The sequence below is a fragment of the Scyliorhinus canicula genome, chromosome 1 (genome assembly GCF_902713615.1).
Source record: "Scyliorhinus canicula chromosome 1, sScyCan1.1, whole genome shotgun sequence".
NCBI classification, from domain to species: domain Eukaryota; kingdom Metazoa; phylum Chordata; class Chondrichthyes; order Carcharhiniformes; family Scyliorhinidae; genus Scyliorhinus; species Scyliorhinus canicula.
The window spans coordinates 312,417,234-312,440,215 of record NC_052146.1 but is presented as its reverse complement, the minus strand read 5'-3'; the positions used below and the strand labels follow the sequence as shown (position 1 = coordinate 312,440,215).

The 22,982-nt window shown below is 51.6% G+C and overlaps 1 protein-coding gene across 1 annotated transcript in view; it reads right to left on the bottom strand.

Annotated features, from left to right (window-relative positions):
- efr3ba (EFR3 homolog Ba (S. cerevisiae)) overlaps positions 1–22,982 on the bottom strand; it is a 301,549-nt gene that overhangs the window by 180,776 nt on the left and 97,791 nt on the right. Inside the window, exon 11 of the mRNA XM_038797345.1 lies at positions 7,578–7,713. Within this exon, the coding sequence (XP_038653273.1) occupies positions 7,578–7,713 (136 nt within the window). The remainder of the gene's footprint in view (positions 1–7,577; positions 7,714–22,982) is intronic.

Genomic DNA, 22,982 nt, shown 5'->3' with positions numbered 1-22,982 from the left:
TAGTCGCCACATTCCGGCGCCTGTTCAGGTACACAGAGGGAGAATTCAGAATGTCCAATTCACCTAACAGCACGTCTTTCGGGACTGTGGGAGGAAACCGGAGCACCCGGAGGAAACCCACGCAGACACGGGGAGGACGTGCAGACTCCGCACAGAGAGTGATCCAAGCCGGGAATCGAACCTGGGACCCTGGAGCTGTGAAGCAACAGTACTAACCACCGTGCTACGAATACTAAAATTTAGCTTAAACTTAGGATGACACCTTGGCATGGTCTGATTCCCCCTCACGTACGACCCCATCCAACCCTCCCCTCCTTTCCTGGGCCGACCACTCCCTTCCTCCCTCCCACCTGGCCTAACTCCTCTCACTCACTCCAGGACCACACGTGGAGTATTATGTGTAGTTTTGGTGTCCTTATCTGAGGAAGGATGTTCTTGCTATGGAGGGAGGGCAGCGAAGGTTTACCAGGCTGATTCCTGGGATGGTGGGACTGTCCTATGAGGAGAGACTAAGGGCTCGATTCTCCCCTGCCCACGACGGGTCGGAGAATAGCGGGAGGGCCTTCCCGACAATTTTCACGGCCTCCAGCTGTTCTCCCCCCCCCCCCCCTCCGGCCGCCCCCCGACACAAATCGCTGCTCACCGTTTTTTACGGCGAACAGCGATTCTCCCCAGACCGATGGGCCGAGTTCCCAGGCCTTTACGGCCGTTTTCACAAATGCGATCACACCTGCTCTCACCGTTCGTGAAAACTGCCGCAAAGTGCCCGTCCCGGACAACCATGGCACCGATTGGCACGGCCGCATCACGGCTGTGCCAAGGGTGGCATGGGCCTGTGATCGGTGGGCACCGATCGCGGGCAACGGGTCCGATACCCGCGCACTATTTGTTCTTCCGCCGCCCCGCAGGATCAGTCCGCTGGGCGGCTGAGGGGCATGACGGCCCGCGCATGCGCGGGTTTGACGCATCTGCGTGATGACGTCATCCGCGCATGCGCGGGTTGGAGCCGTCCAACCCGCGCATGCGCGGCTGATGTCACTGTGCGCGTCAGCCGGTGTGACGCTTGGCGCGTGGACTTAGCGACGGTCGCTAAGCCCGCGATGCCGTGCTTCACGGGGCCCGGCTGCTAGCCCCTCCCGGGGGGAGAATCCTGGGAGGGGGCGCGGAGGCTGCCGTGAAACACGGCCAGTTTCACGGCAGCCTTTACGACTCTCCGCATTTGCGGAGAATCGCGCCCTAAGTCTGTTAGTATTATATTCATTGGAGTTTAGAAGAGTGAGAGGGAATCTCATAGAAACTTACAGAATTCTAACAGGATTAGACAGGGTAGATTCAGAAAGAATGTTCCCGATGGTGGGGGAGTCCAGAACTAGGGGTCATAGTTTGAGGATAAGGGGTAAACCTTTGAGGACTGAGGTGAGGAGAAATTTCTCCACCCAGAGAGAGGGGTGAATCTGTGGAATTCACTCCCACAGAAAGTAGTTGAGGCCAAAATGTTGTGTAATTTCAAGAAGGAATTAGATTTTGCTCTTGGGGCTAAAGGGATCGGGGGATATGGGGGGAAGATGGGATCAGGGTATTGAACTTGATGATCAGCCATAATCATAATGAATGGGGGAGCAGGCTCGAAGGGCCGAATGGCCTCCTCCTGCTTCTATTTTCTATGTTTCCTGAATAGCTCATCAGTAAGGGTGCCAAATGCACATTTGTTTGCTGACAATTTCAAGGTTTCTGTGTAAGACTCGCCAAATCTTTGGTTTGTCGAGTGAAATGCATGCTTGTCCAGTGTTCCTCACCGCAAAGCAAATGTTTTCAAACCTTTTGAAAGAGCGGGTTGATGCGGCGATGTTCTTGTGCGAGTTGGGGCTGGTTTGGTTGGTCTACCCACCTGCAGCCTTTAAAAGCTTTAAACAATCAGCCAGTCAGGATGCAAAAAGAAAAGCTTTTTCACAATAAAGTGAAAATGGCTCCATCTATACCCCTAAACCCATTAAACAGTGACTCAGTACCTCAGAAACACACATGTCTCAAAATACAGTCAAAATTATCCCACCTGTACTGTGGTGATTGTAGATCTGACTAGATGCAATACAACTGAGCAAGCACTAGAGGGAGCACGGGAGAGCTATATATACACAGGGACAGGAAGTGAGGACACACTTCACGGAAGGCAGAACACGTAGCAGGACACAGACACACAGGCAGGCAGCATTTGAGGTAGCTGTAAGTTAAGCTCTGAAGAGAGAACAAATTCACAATAAAGCATCTTCTCCACCTTTGAGGCTACGAGCTTTATTAAGGCACGAGGAACAACAGCAATGTAAGAAATTCTGGAAACTATTTAAACAAATGTTCGATTTTTATATCATAGGTAATGATGTAGCAGCAGCTTCAGACGAAATTAAAATAGCAATGCTCATCGCAGGAAACGGAAGCCGCGCATGCGCAGTTACAATCACCCGTTTATCGTTCGCATGCGCAGTTTAAAAAAGTTTGTGTTACTGATCGTTATGTGCATGCGCAAGCCGCGCATGTGCAGTCTCAAAACTTTTTGGTCGCGGATCGTTATGCGCATGCGCAAGCCGCGCATGCGCAGTGGACACAAAACCGCACAGTAAAGGAAGGCCGATTTGCGCATGCACAATTGATTCCTCCGCATGACGTCACGAGCGTCATGACGTCTAAGCATCCAGGCGACTTAAAAGGGAAATGCCCGATAATTGAAAACAAGATATTTAAAGCGGTAAAACCAAACTTTCTTGCCTCAGAAGACAAAAAAACGCCTGAACTTAAACCAGCAGTTGAAAACAACTCTCACAATACCCTGGCAAAAGCAGTCTGCACCACCCAAAGTGAAGAGAACAAAAAGAATTCCGAAACAACAAAAGATGATTTGTTTTTCGAAGAATACTACTCAGACATGGCTGAGTTATTCGGATATGCTAATCACAGCATCAGCGACACGGTCGCAAAGCTCAACACGAATCTACTCGTGGTAGATGAATCCAACACCATGGTGCCATGGCAGATCGTCGATACATTGGATGACAGCAATACCCAAGACGAAGACAATGCCACACAGAGAGCACAGAAAGACTCCACAGAGAGAGCAATGACAGGCTCCACAGTGAGAGTGATGAAAGACTCCAAAAGGGAAGCAAGCAAACACTCCCTGGCGAACACCATGCAAGAACAAAAATCACAAGAAGCACTGCAGAAACAAGAACAACAGCACCAACAAAAACTACAAGCACAACGACAAAAACGACAAGAAGAACAACAAAACCATCAAGAAGCACAACAAAGATAGCGATAACAACAAAGACAGAAACGACAAAAACAGCAACAAGAACGGCAACGCAAACAACAAAGACAGGAACGACAGAAACAACAGCAATGAAACAACTTGTACAAAATGGTACAACTCTGCACATGAAGGACAATGCCACAGCACACTGCAAAACAATGACAAGACTACAAACACCTCGGTATGATGCATTGGTTACTTAAAATAACAGGAACACCGACAACATTCACCACGTCAACAACAACAAAAGAAAAAACTCAGTGAACAAATTCATCAAGTATGGACTCATAAATGTTTTTATTAAGAGTGGACTCATAAATATAAATTAGCTTTGTAAAATATGCAATAGCACCATCACTTGTATAGATACACATATCATAACTGTTTTGTACAATTTTCTTTAACGATGTACAGAAAATATGTAAAGAAAAAAGGGGGGATGTGGTGATTGTAGATCTGACTAGATGCAATACAACTGAGCAAGCACTAGAGGGAGCACGGGAGCGCTATATATACACAGGGACAGGAAGTGACGACACACTTCACGGAAGGCAGAACTCGTAGCAGGACACAGACACAGGCAGGCAGCATTTGAGGTAGCCGTGACTTAAGCTCTGAAGACAGAACAAATTCACAATAAAGCATCTTCTCCACCTTTGAGACTACGAGCTTTATTAAGACACGAGGAACAACACATGTACCATTTGAAGGGGTGAGAATAAACCGTGGTAAAGGCTATCCTACATTCCAGATAGCTAAACAACAAAGACATAGGGACAAGCAAGGCCTGGAAAGCAATAGCAGACCTGGCCAGCAGAGGGACCATGCCAGCGCTGGGGAGAAAAGCGCCCCCACAGGCAAGATCAATTTACTGTGGGTTCAGTGCTGGGCTTCCAGTGTAACGGAATTGGACACTACAGCAAACTGTGCAGCAGAAAAATTCAGAAACGCACATAACACCCAACAATTATCCAGGAGAGGGCAGCAGAGCAGAGCTACTGATCAGCTGTTCTGGGAAAATTTGCATACGTGCAGTGCGGTCAGCCTAAGTTGAAGGTGAATCTGCGAAGGAGACCCGAGGAGTTTGAGTGAAGGCAATCATCCAGCAGAGGGCAGCAGAGCAGAGCTACTGATCAGCTGTTCTGGGGAAATTTGCATACGTGCAGTGCGGTCAGCCTAAGTTGAAATTGGTTTGTGGAGAGGCTGTTGGCAAGTGACAGTTAAACCCGAAACAGTTAAACGCGTCATGGAGGGCACCTTGAGAGGTTTACCGCGTGTCGCTGTCTACTTAACCTGGTGTTGTAATACTTCTTACTGTAGTTAGATGACGTTTTGATCACAGGAACGCGGAGCAGGAACATTTGGAAAATTTGGAGGCTGTCCTTAGACGCTTTTCAGAGGCTGGAATCCGTTTACAACGTACAAAGTGCGTCTTTCAGGCGAAGGAAGTAGTCTACCTGGGTTATCGGGTGGACCGCGAAGGTTTGCTCCCCGTCGCAGAGAAGGTGCGCGCAATTCGACAGGCCCCCGCCCCGACTGACACTTCGCATCTTCGTTCTTTTCTCGGCCTCGTAAATTATTACGGAAAGTTCCTCCCCAATCTGGTAACTACGTGGCCCCGTTGCACCTTCTGCTAAAGAAGAATCACACCTGGGTTTGGGATCAGCCGCAAGAAACCGCTTTCCGACGGGTAAAACAACAATTGTCGTTGTCTGGGTTACTAACCCACTATGATCCTGGAAAGCCTTTGCTCGCCACATGTGATGCATCCCCATATGGTATTGGGGCCGTCCTGTCCCACAAGATGGAGAACGGGGCCAAGCGGCCGATAGCTTTCGCCTCCCGCACATTGACTGCAGCGGATAAGAAGTACGCGCAGATCGAGAAGGAGGGCCTGGCAGTGGTCTTTGCGGTGAAACGCTTCCACCAGTACGTGTATGGCCGCCACTTCACTATGGTGACTGATCATAAGCCTCTGCTGGGACTTTTCAGAGAGGATAAGCCAATACCGCCCATTGCTTCCGCACGGATCCAGCGCTGGCCTTTGTTGCTCGCTGCCTACAAGTATTCTCTGGAGCACAAACCAGGAACCCAGATAGGGAATGCCGACACACTGAGCCGATTGCCTTTGTCGACCGGCCCCATGTCGACCCCCATGACTGGTGAGGTGGTTGCAACCCTAAATTTTATGGACACCTTGCCTGTCACGGCATCACAGATCCGTGGGTGGACCCAGACGGAGCCAGTCCTGTCAAAGGTTCGGCACATAGTCCTGTATGGTGGGCAGCATAGACAGCTCCCAGGCGACTTTCGGGCATTTTCATCCAAGCTGTCCGAATTCAGCGTGGAAGACGGCATCCTTTTGTGGGGGACGCGTGTGATTGTCCCGGAAAAAGGACAGGAGCTGATACTGAGAGACTGGCACAATGGGCATCCAGGTGTGACCAAAATGAAAATGTTGGCCTGGAGTTATGTCTGGTGGCCAGGCCTTGACACCGACATTGAGAAGGTGGCCCAAAACTGCTCCATTTGCCAGGAGCATCAGAAGCTTCCGCCGGCCGCGCCCCTACATCACTGGGAATGGCCAGGGCGGCCTTGGGCGTGCTTGCATGCGGATTTCGCCGGCCCTTTTCAAGGATCCATGTTCGTGCTATTAATCGATGTCCAGTCTAAATGGTTGGAGGTGCATAAGATGGGAGGCACAACGTGCTGCGCAACAATCGAGAAGATGCGTTTGTCTTTCAGTACGCATGGCCTCCCCGAGGTGCTGGTCAAGGACAATGGCACTCCGTTCACAAGTGAGGAGTTTGCGAGGTTCATGAAGATGAACGGCATACGCCATATCCGCACTGCCCCTTACCACCCGGCTTCCAATGGATTGGCGGAGCGCGCAGTGCAGCCATTCAAACGAGGCCGAAAGAAGCAGTTTCCGGGTCGATGGACACGAGACTGGCTCGTTTTTTGTTTTCATATAGGACCACCCCCCATGCTCTGGGGTAGCTCCCGCGGAACTCCTAATGGGCCGGAGACTTCGCACCCGCCTTAGCATGGTTTTCCTGGACATTAGCGCAAAAGTACGCCGCACACAAGAACAGCAGGGACATGGTTTTTCTCGCCATCAGCCTATTCGGCAGTTTACGCCCGGTGACCCAGTGTTCGGTCGGAATTTTGCTGGTGGTGCCCAGTGGGTCCCTGGCGTAATCTTTCGCCAAACGGGCCCTATCCCTTACCAGGTGCAAGCCCAGGGTTGTCTCCAGCGCAAACATGTAGACCACATTCGGTCCAGAAGACCATTTCTTCCAAAGATTCCCGGCACCCGGAGCTCATTCCTACAGCCGCAGAGACCAGACACAGTGGAGAATATTCCTCACAATCTTCCTCTGGTGCTTCACTCAAAGCCTGCGCAGGTCGTTACAGAACCGCGGGGAGATAGAGACGCCGAGATAACTGAGGCAGTGGACTCCGACTCCGAGATGGAGGCACAGGACGCCTCAGAGGAGGAATGGACACGAGACTTGGGCCCATGGGCAGTGGATGTACAACCGTTACGTCGTTCATCACGGAAGCGCCATTCTCCGTCTCATTACACGCGGCCGATCCAGCGCCTCGTGCAAATGATGTCCGGCCTATGGCAAAACGAGTCCGACGCCCTCCTTCGCCAGGGTCTTCGGTGGATTCCTTGGACTTTGGGGGGGGGGGGGAGAGGGATGTTATAACCTGCCTGCTTACCATTGGCTGGGGATTAATGACAATCCCACAATCCTGTGGGAGTATGAGCTTCCCCAATGAGGGGGGCGGAGAAATCATTAGCAGACTCCCTGCATAAATAGAGCTGGCCAGTTTGGAACCGGCTAGAGAGGAGTGAGCAGCAAGGGAAGTTGCTGCTGTTGTTGCGTGTGTGTATATATATATATGTTATTGTAAATAAATGTTATTTCTTTCTATCCCACAACTCGTGCAGATTCTTCGTGGCTCTCACATAAGACACATTTGTGACAAAGCAGACAAGGGTTACGGGGAAAGGTTAGGAAAATGGAGTTCAGACCACAATCAGGTCAGCGATGATCTTATTTAATTGCAGAGCAGGCTTGAAGGGCCCAATGACCTTCTCTTGGGGGCATTGAATGACATCTATCATGTGTAACTGATTGCAACAGACAATCAAGTAAATCCCAACACAATAACTGCATCGTGTCCAACTATTAATACATTACAATTTATACAAGGCAACATGTGGAATGAAGAACCAGATGAAGTCCTTCCTACCCACCTACAGATCCGCCAGCTGCGATGACAGCAGACTCCGACAGCACCTCCACAATTCCAGTGCGCACTTTGGCAGCGCTCTTACTGTTAGCATCCAGGTGGCCCACCAATTGTTGGATGACCAGGTGGGAATGCTGAGACTGTAGACAGAGACACAGAGTCAGTAAAAGGCTCCTTAAAAGCTGTTATATTTCTCACTTTTCCCAGATTGAATGAAGAGTCATGACCTGAAACATTGTAAATTCTCCGTGCCGCCCACGATGGTTCCTGCAGAGGGCGGGACGGACAATTTGATGGAACGTTTAAAGGTCCAGAAGACCATAAGACATAGGAGCAGAATTAGGCCACTCGGCCCATCGGGTCTGCTCCGCCATTCATCATGGATGATATTTTTCTCATCCCCATTCTCCTGCCTTCTCCCCATAACCCCTGATCCATTTATTAATCAAGAACCTATCTATCTCTGTCTTAAAGACACTCAGTGATTTGGACTCCACAGCCTTCTGCGGCAAAGAGTTCCACAGATTCACCACCCTCTGGCTGAAGAAATTCCTCCTCATCTCTGTTTTCATAGAATCATAGAATTTACAGTGCAGAAGGAGGCCATTCGGCCCATCGAGTCTGCACCAGCTCTTACAAGGAGCACCCTACTGAAGCCCACTTATCTACCCTATTCCCGTAACCCAGTAACCCCCACTTACTGGGGGTTGCGCTTTTCAAGGAGACACAGCCGGAGTGAGGCACATCCAGAGTGGGAATTGCAACTTGGTAATTTGGTGCAGTGAGGTAATTCGGTGCAGAGTGAGAGAAGGTGCTTTTTCGGAGGTGCTTTTTAACCCTGGTAAGTGACTGGTAAGTAGTTTTTCTTTTCATTGTCTAATTTATTTAGTTTTATTTTGAAATTGTAGTTGTATAAGTTTACCTAAGGTTTAAGACATGGCAGGAGATCCCAGACCCGTGTCATGCTCCTCGTGTGCGATGTGGGAGCTCAGGGACACGTCCACTGTCCCTGGCTCTTTCACGTGAAAGAAGTGTGTTCAGTTGCAGCTCTTGTTAGACCGCTTGACGGCTCTGGAGCTGCGGATGGACTCACTTTGGAGCATCCGCGATGCTGAGGAGGTCGTGGATAGCACGTTTAGCGAGTTGGTCACACCGCAGGTGAAAGTTACTGAGGGAGATAGCAAATGGGTGACCAAAAGTCAGAGTAAGAGTAGGAAGGCAGTGCAGGTGTCCCCTGCGGTCATCTCCCTGCAAAACAGATATACCGCTTTGGATACTGTTGAGGGAGATGGCTCACCAGGGGAAGGCAGCAGAGGCCAGGTTCATGGCACCGTGGCTGGCTTTGCTGCACAGCAGGGCAGGAAGAAAAATGGCAGGGCTACAATGATAAGGGACTCGATCGTAAGGGGAATAGACAGGCGGTTCTGTGGACGCAATCGAGACTCCAGGATGGTATGTTGCCTCCCTGGTGCAAGGGTCAAGGATGTCTCAGAGCGGCTGCAGGACATTCTGGGGGGGGGGGGGGGGGGGGGGGGGGGGGGGAGGGTGAACAGCCAGCTGTCGTGGTGCACATAGGCACCAACGATATAGGTAAAAAACGGGACTAGGTCCTAGAAGCGGAATTCAGGGAGTTAGGAGTTAAACTAAAAAGTAGGACCTCAAAGGTTGTAATCTCAGGATTGCTACCAGTGCCACGAGCTAGTCAGAGTAGGAATGTCAGGATAGATAGGATGAATGCGTGGCTCAAGAGATGGTGCAAGAGGGAGGGATTCAAATTCCTGGGGCATTGGGACCGGTTCTGGGGGAGGTGGGACCAGTACAAAGCGGACGGTCTGCACCTGGGCAGGACTGGACCGATGTCCTAGGAATTTGAATTTGTTTGCTAGAGCTGTTGGGGAGGGATAAACTAATGTGGTAGGGGGATGGGAACCGATGCAGGAAGTTGGAAGGTAGTAAAACAGGGACAGAAGCAAAAGGAAGTAAGGGGAAAAGTGAAAGGCAGAGAAGCCATAGTCAAAAAGCAAAAAAGGGCGACAGTACAAGGTACAGTGACTGAGGGGAGCTCAGTGAATAGGCCCAGTAATACTAAAAGGAATAAAACTGGAGATGTTAAGATTCAAAACAGAGGTAAAAAAAACCAACATAAGTGTACTTTACCTGAATGCTCGTAGTATTCGGAATAAAGTAAATGAGTTGATGCCGCAAATCATCGTGAATGACTATGATTTAGTGGCCATTACTGAAACATGGTTAAAGGATGGTCACGACTGGGAGTTAAATATCAGAGGGTATCAAACTATTCGGAAGGACAGAGTGGATGTTAAGGGAGGTGGTGTTGCTCTGTTATTTAAGGATGACATCCGGGCAATAGTAAGGGATGACATCGGTGCTATGGAGGATAAGGTTCAATCCATTTGGGTGGAAATTAGGAATAGTAAGGCGAAAAAGTCACTGATAGGAGTAGTCTATCGGCCACCAAATAGTAACATTATGGTGGGGCAGGCAATAAACAAAGAAATAACTGATGCATGTAGAAATGGTACAGCAGTTATCATGGGGGATTTTAATCTACATGTCGATTGGTTTAACCAGGTCGGTCAAGGAAACCTTGAGGAGGAGTTTATAGAATGTATCCGCGATAGTTTCCTAGAACAGTATGTAATGGAACCTACGAGGCAACAAGCGGTCCTAGATCTAGTCCTGTGTAATGAGACAGGATTGATTCATGATCTCATAGTTAGGGATCCTCTCAGAAGGAGCGATCACAATATGGTGGAATTTAAAATACAGATGGAGGGTGAGAAAGTAAAATCAAATACTAGTGTTTTGTGTTTAAACAAAGGAGATTACAATGGGATGAGAGAAGAACTAGCTAAGGTAGACTGGGAGCAAAGGCTTTATGGTGGAACAATTGAGGAACAGTGGAGAACCTTCCAAGCGATTTTTCACAGTGCTCAGCAAAGGTTTATACCAACAAAAAGGAAGGACGGTAGAAAGAGGGAAAATCGACCGTGGATATCTAAGGAAATAAGGGAGAGTATCATAGAACATAGAACAGTACAGCACAGAACAGGCCCTTCGGCCCTCGATGTTGTGCCGAGCAATGATCACCCTACTTAAACCCACGTAACCTGTATACCCGTAACCCAACAATCCCCCCATTAACCTTACACTACGGGCAATTTAGCATGGCCAATCCACCTAACCCGCACATCTTTGGACTGTGGGAGGAAACCGGAGCACCCGGAGGAAACCCACGCACACACAGGGAGGACGTGCAGACTCCACACAGACAGTGACCCAGCCGGGAATCGAACCTGGGACCGTGGAGCTGTGAAGCATTGATGCTAACCACCATGCTACCGTGAGGCCCCAAATTGAAGGAAAAAGCATATAAAGTGGCAAAGATTGGTGGGAGACTAGAAGACTGGGAAATCTTTAGGGGGGGCAACAGAAAGCTACTAAAAAAGCTATAAAGAAGAGTAAGATAGAGTATGAGAGTAAACTTGCTCAGAATATAAAAACAGACAGTAAAAGTTTTTACAAATTTATAAAACAAAAAAGAGTGGCTAAGGTAAATATTGGTCCTTTAGAGGATGAGAAGGGAGTTTTAATAATGGGAGATGAGGAAATGGCTGAGGAACTGAACAGGTTTTTTGGGTCGGTCTTCACAGTTGAAGACACAAATAACATGCCAGCGACTGATAGAAATGAGGCTATGACAGGTGAGGACCTTGAGAGGATTGTTATCACTAAGGAGGTAGTGATGGGCAAGCTAATGGGGCTAAAGGTAGTCAAGTCTCCTGGCCCTGATGGAATGCATCCCAGAGTGCTAAAAGAGATGGCTAGGGAAATTGCAGATGCACTAATGATGATTTACCAAAATTCACTAGACTCTGGGGTGGTCCCGGTGGATTGGAAATTAGCAAACGTGACACCACTGTTTAAAAAAGGAGGTAGGCAGAGAGCAGGAAATTATAGGCCAGTGAGCTTAACTTCGGTAGTAGGGAAGATGCTGGAATCTATCATCAAGGAAGAAATAGCGAGGCATCTGGATAGAAATTGTCCCATTGGGCAGACGCAGCATGGGTTCATTAAGGGCAGGTCGTGCCTAACTAATTTAGTGGAATTTTTTGAGGACATTACCAGTGCAGTAGATAACGGGGAGCCAATGGATGTGGTATATCTGGATTTCCAGAAAGCCTTTGACAAGGTGCCACACAAAAAGTTGCTGCATAAGATAAAGATGCATGGCATTAAGGGTAAAGTAGTAGCATGGATAGAGGATTGGTTAATTAATAGAAAGCAAAGAGTGGGGATTAATGGGTGTTTCTCTGGTTGGCAATCAGTAGCTAGTGGTGTCCCTCAGGGATCAGTGTTGGGCCCACAATTGTTCACAATTTACACAGATGATTTGGAGTTGGGGACCAAGGGCAATGTGTCCAAGTTTGCAGATTACACTAAGATGAGTGGTAAAGCAAAGTGCAGAGGATACTGGAAGTCTGCAGAGGGATTTGGATAGGTTAAGTGAATGGGCTAGGGTCTGGCAGATGGAATACAATGTTGGCAAATGTGAGGTTATCCATTTTGGTAGGAATAACAGCAAACGGGATTATTATTTAAACGATAAAATATTAAAGCATGCCGCTGTGCAGAGAGACCTGGGTGTGCTAGTGCATGAGTCACAGAAAGTTGGTTTACAGGTGCAACTGGTGATTAAGAAGGCAAATGGAATTTTGTCCTTCATTGCTAGCGGGATGGAGTTTAAGACTAGGGCGGTTATGTTACAATTGTATAAGGTGTTAGTGAGGCCACACCTGGAGTATTGTGTTCAGTTTTGGTCTCCTTACTTGAGAAAGGACATACTGGCACTGGAGGGTGTGCAGAGGAGGTTCACTAGGTTAATCCCAGAGCTGAAGGGGTTGGATTATGAGGAGAGGTTGAGTAGACTGGGACTGTACTCGTTGGAATTTAGAAGGATGAGGGGGGAATCTTATAGAAACATTTAAAATTATGAAGGGAGTAGACAGGATAGATGCGGGCAGGTTGTTTCCACTGGCGGGTGAAAGCAGAACTAGGGGACATAGCCTCAAAATAAGGGGAAGTAGATTTAGGACTGAGTTTAGGAGGAACTTCTTCACCCAAAGGGTTGTGAATCTATGGAATACCTTGCCCAGTGAAGCAGTTGAGGCTCCTTCATTACATGTTTTTAAGGTAAAGATAGATAGTTTTTTGAAGAATAAAGGGATTAAGGGTTATGGTGTTCGGGCCGGAAAGTGGAGCTGAGTCCACAAAAGATCAGCCATGATCTCATTGAATGGCGGAGCAGGCTCGAGGGGCCAGATGGCCTACTCCTGCTCCTAGTTCTTATGTTCTTATGTTAACATTTTTTGGACACTAAGGGCAATTTATCATGGCCAATCCACCTAACCTGCACATCTTTGGACTGTGAGAGGAAACCGGAGCACCTGGAGGAAACCTATGCACACACGGGGAGTACGTGCAGACTCCGCACAGACAGTGACTCAGCCGGGAATCGAACCTGGGACCCTGGAGCTGTGAAGCAACTGTGCTAACCACTATGCTACCGTGCTGCTTTTCCCAACAAGTGGAAACATCCTCTCCACGTCCACTCTATCCAGGCCTCGCAATATCCAGTAAGTTTCAATAAGATCCCCCTCATCCTTCTAAACTCCAACGAGTACAGACCCAGAGTCCTCAACCATTCCTCATATGACAAGCTCTTCATTCCAGGGATCATTCTTGTGAACCTCCTCTGGACTCTTTCCCAGGCCCAGCACATCCTTCCTTAGATACAGGGCCCAAAACTGCTCACAATACTCCAAATGGGGTCTGACCAGAGCCTTATACAGCCTCAGAAGTACATCCCTGGTCTTGTATTCTAGCCCTCTCGACATGAATGCTAACATTGCATTTGCCTTCCTAACTGCCGACTGAACCTGCACGTTAACCTTCAGAGAATCGTGAACAAGGACTTCCAAGTCCCTTACTGCTTCTGATTTCCTAAGCATGTTCCCATATAGAAAATAGTCTATGCCTCCATTTCTCCTTCCAAAATGTATAACCTCATACTTTTCCACATTGTATTCCATCTGCCACTTCATTGCCCACTCTCCCAGCCTGTCCAAGTCCTTCTGCAGCCCCCTTGCTTCCTCAATACTACCTGTCCCTCTACAGATCTTTGTGTCATCTGCAAACTTTTTAAAAAAATAATTTTTATTGAAATTTTTACAAAATATAAACATCTCAACTCTATTAACAAAACAACTGCGGTAACACCCCAAGAACAATTCCCACTCAACTTCAAAAGCAACTACAAACAAAAGAAAAAAAACCAAAAGAACACCCAAACAACAAAAGGGAAAGAGATAACACCCACCACATCCCACAGACCCATGTACACAGTTCTCCCTCCCACCGATCCAAACCCCCTCCCTCCCTCCCCCCCTCCCCCCTCCCTCCCTCCCCCCCTCCCCCCTCCCTCCCTCCCTCCCCCCCCCCCCCCCCCCCCCCCCCCCCCCCCCGGGTTGCTGCTGCTGTCAGCCTATTTTCCTACCGTTCCTCCAGGAAGTCCAGGAAAGGCGGCCACCGCCTAAAGAACCCCTGTACTGATCCCCTCAGGGCAAATTTCACCTTCTCCAATTTAATGAACCCCGCCATATCATTGATCCAGGCCTCCACGCTTGGGGGCCTCGCATCCTTCCATTGGAGCAAGATCCTCCGCCGGGCTACTAGGGACGCAAAGGCCAGAACACCGGCCTCTTTCACCTCCTGCACTCCCGGCTCCACTGCAACCCCATAAATTGCGAGTCCCCAGCCTGGCTTGACCCTGGATCCTACCACCCTCGACACCTTGCTACCCCCTTCCAAAACGCCCCCAGCGCTGGGCACGCCCAAAACATATGGGCGTGGTTCACTGGGCTCCCCGAGCACCTAGCACACCTGTCCTCGCCCCCGAAAAACCTCCTCATCCTCGTCCCAGTCATGTGGGCCCTATGCAGCACCTTGAACTGTATGAGGCTAAGCCTTGCACAGGAAGAGGAGGAATTCACTCTCTCCAGGGCATCCGCCCACGTCCCCTCCTCAATCTCCTCTTCCCATTTACCCTTCAGTTCCTCCATCGAGGCCTCGTCTACCTCCTGCATTACCCGGTATATGTCCAAAATCCTCCCTCCTCCAACCCACACCCCCGAGAGCAACCGATCCCGCACCCCTCGTGGGGGCAGCAAGGGGAACCCCTCCACCTGCTGCCTGGCAAACGCCCTCACCTGCATGTACCTAAACATGTTCCCCGGGGGGAGCCCAAACTTCCCCTCTGACTCCCCCAAGCTCGCGAACCTCCCCTCCACAAACAGGTCCCTTAACCTTCTAACCCCTGCCCTGTGCCAGCCCAGAAATCCGCCATCAATGCTCCCTGGGACAAACCGATGGTTCCCCCGTATCGGGGCCTCCATTGAGCCCCCCACTTCTCCCCTATGTCGTCTCCATTGCCCCCAAATTTTGAGGGTAGCCGCCACCACCGGGCTCGTGGTATACCTCATTGGAGGGAGCGGCAGCGGTGCCGTTACCAGCGCCTCCAGTCTCGTGCCCACACAGGACGCCATCTCCATCCTCTTCCATGCTGCCCCTTCCCCGTCCATTACCCACTTACGCACCATCGCTGCGTTGGCAGCCCAATAGTACCCACAGAGGTTGGGCAACGCCAGCCCCCCCCCTATCCCTGCCCCGTTCCAGGAACACCCTTCTCACCCTCGGAGTCCCATGCGCCCACACAAATCCCGTAATACTCCTGTTGACCCTCCTAAAAAAGGCCTTCGGGATAAGGATGGGGAGGAACAGGAACAAAAACCTCGGGAGCACCGTCATCTTAACGGACTGCACCCTCCCCGCCAGTGACAGCGGTAACATATCCCACCTCTTAAACTCCTCCTCCATCTGCTCCACCAACCTTGTGAGGTTGAGCTTGTGCAGGCCCCCCAGCTCCCAGCCACCTGGGCTCCTAGGTACCTGAAGCTCTTCCCTGCCTGCTTCAGTGGGAGCCTACCAATCCCCTCCTCTTGATCCCCCGGATGCACCACAAACAACTCACTCTTGCCCAGGTTCAACTTATACCCAGAGAAACCCCCGAATCCACTAAGAATCCTCATCACCTCCGGCATCCCCCCCACCGGGTCGGCCACATACAGCAACAGGTCGTCCGCATACAGCGACACTCGATGCTCCTCCCCACCCCGCACCAGGCCCCTCCAGTTCCCTGACTCCCTCAATGCCATGGCCAGGGGCTCAATCGCCAACGCGAAGAGCAAGGGGGACAGGGGGCAGCTCTGTCTCGTCCCCAGGTACAGCCAAAAGTACTCCAACCTCCTCCTATTTGTGGCTACACTCGCCATCGGGGCCTCGTAGAGCAGCCTCACCCACCGGATAAACCCCTCCCCAAACCCAAACCTCTCCAGCACCTCCCACAAATACTCCCACTCAACCCTATCAAAGGCCTTCTCCGCATCTAATGCCACCACTATCTCTGCCTCCCCTTCCACAGCCGGCATCATAATGACATTGAGGAGCCTTCGCACGTTCGTATTCAACTGCCTTCCCTTCACAAACCCCGTCTGGTCCTCATGAATGACCCCGGGCACGCAATCCTCTATTCTAGTGGCCAGGATCTTTGCCAGCAGCTTAGCGTCGGCGTTTAGCAGCGAAATCGGCCTATATGAGCCGCACTGCAGAGGGTTCTTGTCCCGCTTCAGGATCAAGGAAATCAGCGCCCGTGACATAGTTGGGGGTAACCCCCCCCCCCCCCCCCCCCTCCCCCCCTCCCTTGCCTCGTTAAAGGTCCGGACCAACAGGGGGCCCAACAGGTCCAAATACCTTTTATAAAATTCCGCCGGAAACCCGTCCGGCCCCGGCGCCTTCCCCGACTGCATGCTCCCTATCCCTTTAACCACCTCCTCCAGCTCGATCGGCGCCCCCAGTCCTTCCACCTGCTCCTCCTCCACCCTCGGGAATCGCAGCTTGTCCAAGAAGCGCCCCATTCCACCCCCCTCCACCGGGGGATCCGACCGGTACAGTTCCCCATAGAAGTCTGAAGACCCCATTAACATCTACTCCCCTCCGCACCACCTTCCCAGCCTTATCCCTCACTCCCCCAATCTCCCTGGCCGCGTCCCGCTTTCGGAGCTGGTGTGCCAGCATCCTGCTCGCCTTCTCCCCGTATTCATACACCGCCCCCTGTGCTTTCCTCCACTGAGCTTCCGCCTTTCTGGTCGTCAATAGGTCGAATCTGGACTGAAGGCTACGCCTCTCCCCCAGCAATCCCTCCTCTGGAGCCTCCACATATCTCCTATCCACCCTCACCATCTCCCCTATCACTCTCTCCCTCTGCTCCCACCTCTCCCTATGGGTTCGGATGGAGATCAATTCCCCCCTCATCACCGCCTTCAATGCCTCCCAGACCATCCCCACTCGGACTTCCCCGTTGTCATTGGCGTCGAGGTATCTCTCGATACACCCCCGAACCCTCCCGGCCACCTCCTCATCTGCCAGCAGCCCCACCTCCAAGCGCCAGAGCGGGCGCTGGTCCCTCTTCTCCCCCAGCCCGAGGTCCACCCAGTGCGGGGCATGATCTGAAATGGCAATGGTGGAGTATTCCACATCCTCCACCCTCGAAACCAACCCCCTGCTCAGGACAAAAAAATTAATCCTCGAGTAGGCCTTATGCACGTGGGAGACAAATGAGTATTCCCTGGCCCTCGGCCTCGCAAACCTCCAGGGATCCACCCCCCCCATCTGGTCCATAAATCCCCTCAACACCTTAGCCGCCGCCGGCCTCCTACCCGTCGGGGACTTGGATCGATCCAATGGGGGATCCAGCACCGTGTTGAAGTCCCCCCCCCCCCCCCCCCCCCCCCCATGATCAGGCCCTCCAGGTCCGGAATGCGGCCCAGCATACGCCGCATAAACCCCGCACCGTCCCAATTTGGGGCGTAAACATTCACCAACACCACCCGCTCCCCCTGCAGCTTACCACTCACCATCACATACCTCCCGCCACTGTCAGCCACCACATTTAACGCCTCAAACGACACCTTCTTCCCCACAAGGATCGCCACCCCCCGATTCTTCTCATCCAGCCCTGAGTGAAATACTTGGCCCACCCATCCCTTCCTCAGCCGAACCTGGTCCGCCACTCTCAGGTGTGTCTCCTGGAGCATGGCCACATCCGCCTTCAGCCCCTTCAGGTGCGCAAATACCCGGGCCCATTTGACCGGCCCATTCAGCCCCCTCACATTCCAGGTTATCAGCCGGATCAGAGGGCTCCCTGCCCCCCTCCCCTGCCGATTAGCCATAACCCATCCCTTGCCCACCACTGGCCAGCGTTCCCCGCTCGGCCTGTTCCCCACGGCGGCAACTCCCCCCCCCCCCCCCAAGCATCCTCCAGCTCCTTCCTGACCGTTTCAGCAGCAACCCGGTTACCCCCCCCCCCCCCCCCCCCCCCCAGGCTAGGACCCCTCCTAGCCACGCCCCCTCCCTCCATAGCACTCCCGTGAACCAGCTAACTTCTGCTGACCCCGGCGACTCCCGCCCTACCTCCGACTCCTCCCCACGTGGGACTACCCCTCCTCCATCGTGCCCGTCAATGGGTCCTCCCCCCCCCCCCCCCCAAGCTCTTGCGCGGGAAAAGAAAACAGGCAACGACCCGCGCTTCTCAGCCCCGGCCCCGCCCCCACCATCTCCCAGCGCGGGAAACCCGCAGAAAGCCCGCGCTTTCGCCCTGCCCGGCCCCGCCTCCTCCAGGGCCACTCCCATTGTCAGCCCCCCCCCCACCAGCTCCCCGAACTCCCCGTTTACCCCCCTGCCCGACCCCGCCTCCTCCAGGGCCACTCCCATTGTCAGTCCCCCCCCCACCCCCACCCCCACCAGCTCCCTGAACTCCCCGTTTACCCCCCTGCCCGAACCCGTCCACCAGACCCCTACAGAAATACCCATATAGAGAAAACAGTACGACATCACCCCACCCACCCGAAGGCCAACCCACATCTTACACTAAACCAAGCAAATACAAATACAGTATTATACAGCATCCCCCATCTTAGACCCTCGGATTGAGTCCAATTTCTCGGCCTGCACAAAGGCCCACACCTCCTCCGGGGACTCAAAATAATGGTGCCGATCCTTGTAGGTGACCCACAGACGCGCCGGCTGCAACATGCCGAACTTCACACTCCGTCTATGGAGCACCGCCTTCGTCCGGTTAAACCCGGCCCTCCGCCTCGCCACCTCCGCACTCCAGTCCTGGAAGATCCGCACCTCCGTGTTCTCCCACTTGCTGCTCCGCTCCTTCTTGGCCCACCGGAGCACACACTCACGATCCACGAACCGATGAAACCGCACCAACACCGCACGCGGCGGCTCGTTCGGCTTGGGCCTCCTAGCCAGAATTCTGTGGGCCCCCTCCAACTCCAGGGGCCCCTGGAAGGACCCAGCCCCCATCAGCGAGTTTAACATAACCGCCACGTAGGCCGCTAGGTCCGACCCCTCCAGCCCCTCCGTGAGGCCCAGGATCCGCAAATTCTTCCTCCTCGACCGGTTGTCCAGCTCCTCGAACTGCTCCTGCCATCTTTTATGGAGCGCCTCGTGCATCTCCACCTTCCCTGCCACGGCCACGACCTCGTCCTCCCTTTCGGAGGCCTGCTGCTGCAGCTCCCGGATCGCAGCCCCCTGGGCTGTCTGGGTCTCCATCAGCTCCCTGGTGGTAGCCTTCAGCGACTCCAGCAGCTCCAACTTAAGCTCCTGGAAGCAGTGCAGCAGAGTCTCCTGCTGTTCCTGAGCCCACTGCCTCAGCTCCTCAAGGCCTCCGCCGGCCGCCATTTTGTCTTCCTTCCCCCGCTTTTTCAGGGGTGCTTTCTCCGTTTTTCTCCTTACCCCACGCCTGGTCCGGGCCATAGGACCGTAGGGGTCGACTCCTGTCCTCTTCCCACGTCGGGATTTGCCGACACAGCTCCGTTGGGGGCCCTGAAAAGAGCCCCAAAGTCCGTTTTCAGCGGGAGCTGCCGAATGTGCAGCTTAGCTCCGCATTGCCGCCACCGGAAGTCCATCATCTGCAAACTTAGCAACCGTGTCTTCAGTTCCTTCTTCCAGATCATTAACGTACATTGGGAAAAGTTGTGGTCCCAACACCGACCGTTAGTCACCGGCTGCCATCCTGAAAAAGACCCCTTTATCCTTTGTCTGTACTCTGGGTCTGTACTCGTTGGAGTTTAGAAGGATGAGGGGGGATCTTATTGAAGCTTACAGGATACTGCGAGGCCTGGATAGAGTGGACGTGGAGAGGATGTTTCCACTTGTAGGAAAAACTAGAAGCAGAGGACACAATCTCAGACTAAAGGGATGATCCTTTAGAACAGAGATGAGGAGGAATTTCTTCAGCCAGAGGGTGGTGAATCTGTGGAACTCTTTACCGCAGAAGGCTGTGGAGGCCAAATCACTGAGTGTCTTTAAGACAGAGATAGATGGGCAGCACGGTGGCATAGTGGTTAGCCCTGCTACCTCACGGCGCTGAGGTCCCAGGTTCGATCCAGGCTCTGGGTCACTGTCCTAATGGAGTTTGCACATTCTCCCCGTGTCTGCGTGGGTTTTGCCCCCACAACCCAAAGATGTGCAGGGTAGGTGGATTGGCCACACTAAATTGCCCCTTAATTGGAACAAATGAATTGGGTACTGTAAATTTATTTTTTAAAAAGACAGAGATAGATAGGTTCTTGATTAATAAGGGGATCAGAGGTTATGGGGAGAAGGCAGGATGGTAGCATTGTGGATAGCACAATCGCTTCACAGCTCCAGGGTCCCGGGTTCGATTCCGGCTTGGGTCACTGTCTGTGCGGAGTCTGCACATCCTCCCCGTGTGTGCGTGGGTTTCCTCCGGGTGCTCCGGTTTCGTCCCACAGTCCAAAGATGTGCAGGTTAGGTGGATTGGCCATGATAAATTGCCCTTAGTGTCCAAAATTGCCCTTAGTGTTGGGTGGGGTTACTGGATTATGGGGATAGGGTAGAGGTGTTAACTTTGGGTGGGGTGCTCTTTCCAGGAGCCGGTGCAGACTCGATGGGCCGAATGGCCTCCTTCTGCACTGTAAATTCTATGTATGAATGGGGATGAGAAAATATTAGCCATGATTGATGGGCCGAGTGGCCTAATTCTGCTCCTATGTCTTATGGTCTTATGATCCCCACTGTCTGCCTTCTGCCAGTCAGCCAATCCTCTATCCATGCCAGGATATTACCCTGAACACCATGGGCTCTGAACTTATTTAACAGTCTCCTATGCGGCACCTTGTCAAAGGCCTTCTGGAAATCTAAATAAATCACGTCCACTGGTTCTCCTTTGTCTAACTTCATTGTTACTTCCTCAAAGAACCAGGTCAGTTGACTTCAGGTAAGAATATCTAGTCACTGGGCAGGTGTGACTGGAAAATTCCACCCATTATCTCTGCTTTTCTCTCTAAAGATGCTGCCAGACTTACTGAGTATATCCAACACTTCCTGTTTTTATTTCAGATTCCCAGAGGTTCAGTATTCTGTTTTTGGATCCATAGAATTCCTACAGTGCAGAAGGAGGCCATTCGGCCCATCGAGTCTGTACCAACCCTCTGGAAGAGCACCCTACCTAAACCCTATTCCTGTAACCCCACCTAACCTGCACATCTTTGGGTTGTGGGAGGAAACCGGAGGAAACCCACGCAGACACTGTGAGGAAGTGCAGACGCGCACAGATAGTCACCCGAGTCTGGAACTGAACCCGAATCCCTGGCGCTGCGAGGCAGCAGTGCTTTAAAAAAAAATTTAGAGTATCCAATTAATTTTATCAAATTAAGGGGCAATTTAGCATGGCCAATCCACCTACCCTCCACATCTTTGGGTTGTGGGGGTGAAACCCACACAGACACGGGGAGAATGTGCAAACTCCACACAGACAGTGACCCAGGGTCAGGATCGAACCTGGGACCTCAGCGTCGTGAGGCAGCAGTGCTAACCACTGTGCCACCGTGCTGCCCTGGCGCTGTGAGGCAGCATTGCTAACCGCTCTGCTGCCCATGGTGATATCACTGATGTGCTCAGGGCAGGACCTGATTTTAGTTTAAATTTCTAATACAGGGTGTGAACTGAAGGGAAGTTGTTGCAACAATTAGAAAGTTTTAGAATTTGTGTATGATCTCCTTCCTACTTGTAACATATGAAAGGTGGGAAATACCTGTTGATAAAAAAATTCAAAGTAAAAAATACTGCGTGTTAAATACCTCTTGTTTTCTAAAATAAACTAACAACATGAACAATTCTCTGCGATTTATTTTTCTCTGCATCTCAGACTAACTCCTCATCTCATCTCTCCTGGACTAGACTTGGTTCACTTGTGCTGCTGTTATTTTGAATCTCGACCAAAGTTTTAGTTTAATTTCATACAACTGAACAGCTTCCTCATGAGGCACCGCTTGGAAATGAAATGAAATGAAAATCGCTTATTGTCACAAGTAGGCTTCAATGAAGTTGCTGTGAAAAGCCCCTAGTCGCCACATTCCGGCGCCTGTTCGGGGAGGCTGTTACGGGAATTGAACCCACGCTGCTGGCCTGCCTTGGTCGGCTTTCAAAGCCAGCGATTTAGCCCTGTGCTAAACCAGCCCCTTCTGATGAAAGGTACAGGTCACGTCAGCTTGGTTTATTATCTCCAAATAATCTGCCAGATCTAAGTATTTTCAGCATTTATGTTTTATTATTTGTGTCACTAGTGCAGGAGCACTTTTGAGATTTACCAAGTCCTCTCTGCAGCGATATCATGGTCATGTTGTAATTCACCCAATGACCACAAGGAGTCTCACTGGTATATAAGTGATTTCTTTCACCTACAAGGGAAAGATTATTTAGTGACTATTCAAACTATCCTGAAATGGCTCTACTGTCAAGCATAATGGCAAACAGTGTAATACTGCATACCAAGTCAATTTATGCTAGGCACGGAATTCCGCAAGTGATCGTGATTGACAATGGTCCTTGTTTTAGCTGGAAAGAGTGGCAACACTTTGCAGTCACGTATGATTTCAATCACGGATGGGACGAGCGGCCTGACAGTCCCGACCGGTTCACGACGGCGGCAACCAAACCTGGTTGCTGCCGTCGTGAACATGGGCGCCAAATACTCGTTTGTGGCTTGTGGGGGGCAGAGGGGAGTGAGCACCACGGCCATGCTCGGGAGGGGACTGGCCCGCGATCGGTGCCCACTGATCGTCGGGCCGGCGTCTCCAAGCGACGCACTCTTTCCCCTCCGCCGCCCCGCAAGATCAAGCCACCACGTTTTGCGGGGCAGCGGAGGGGATGACGGCAATCGCGCATGCGCGGGTTG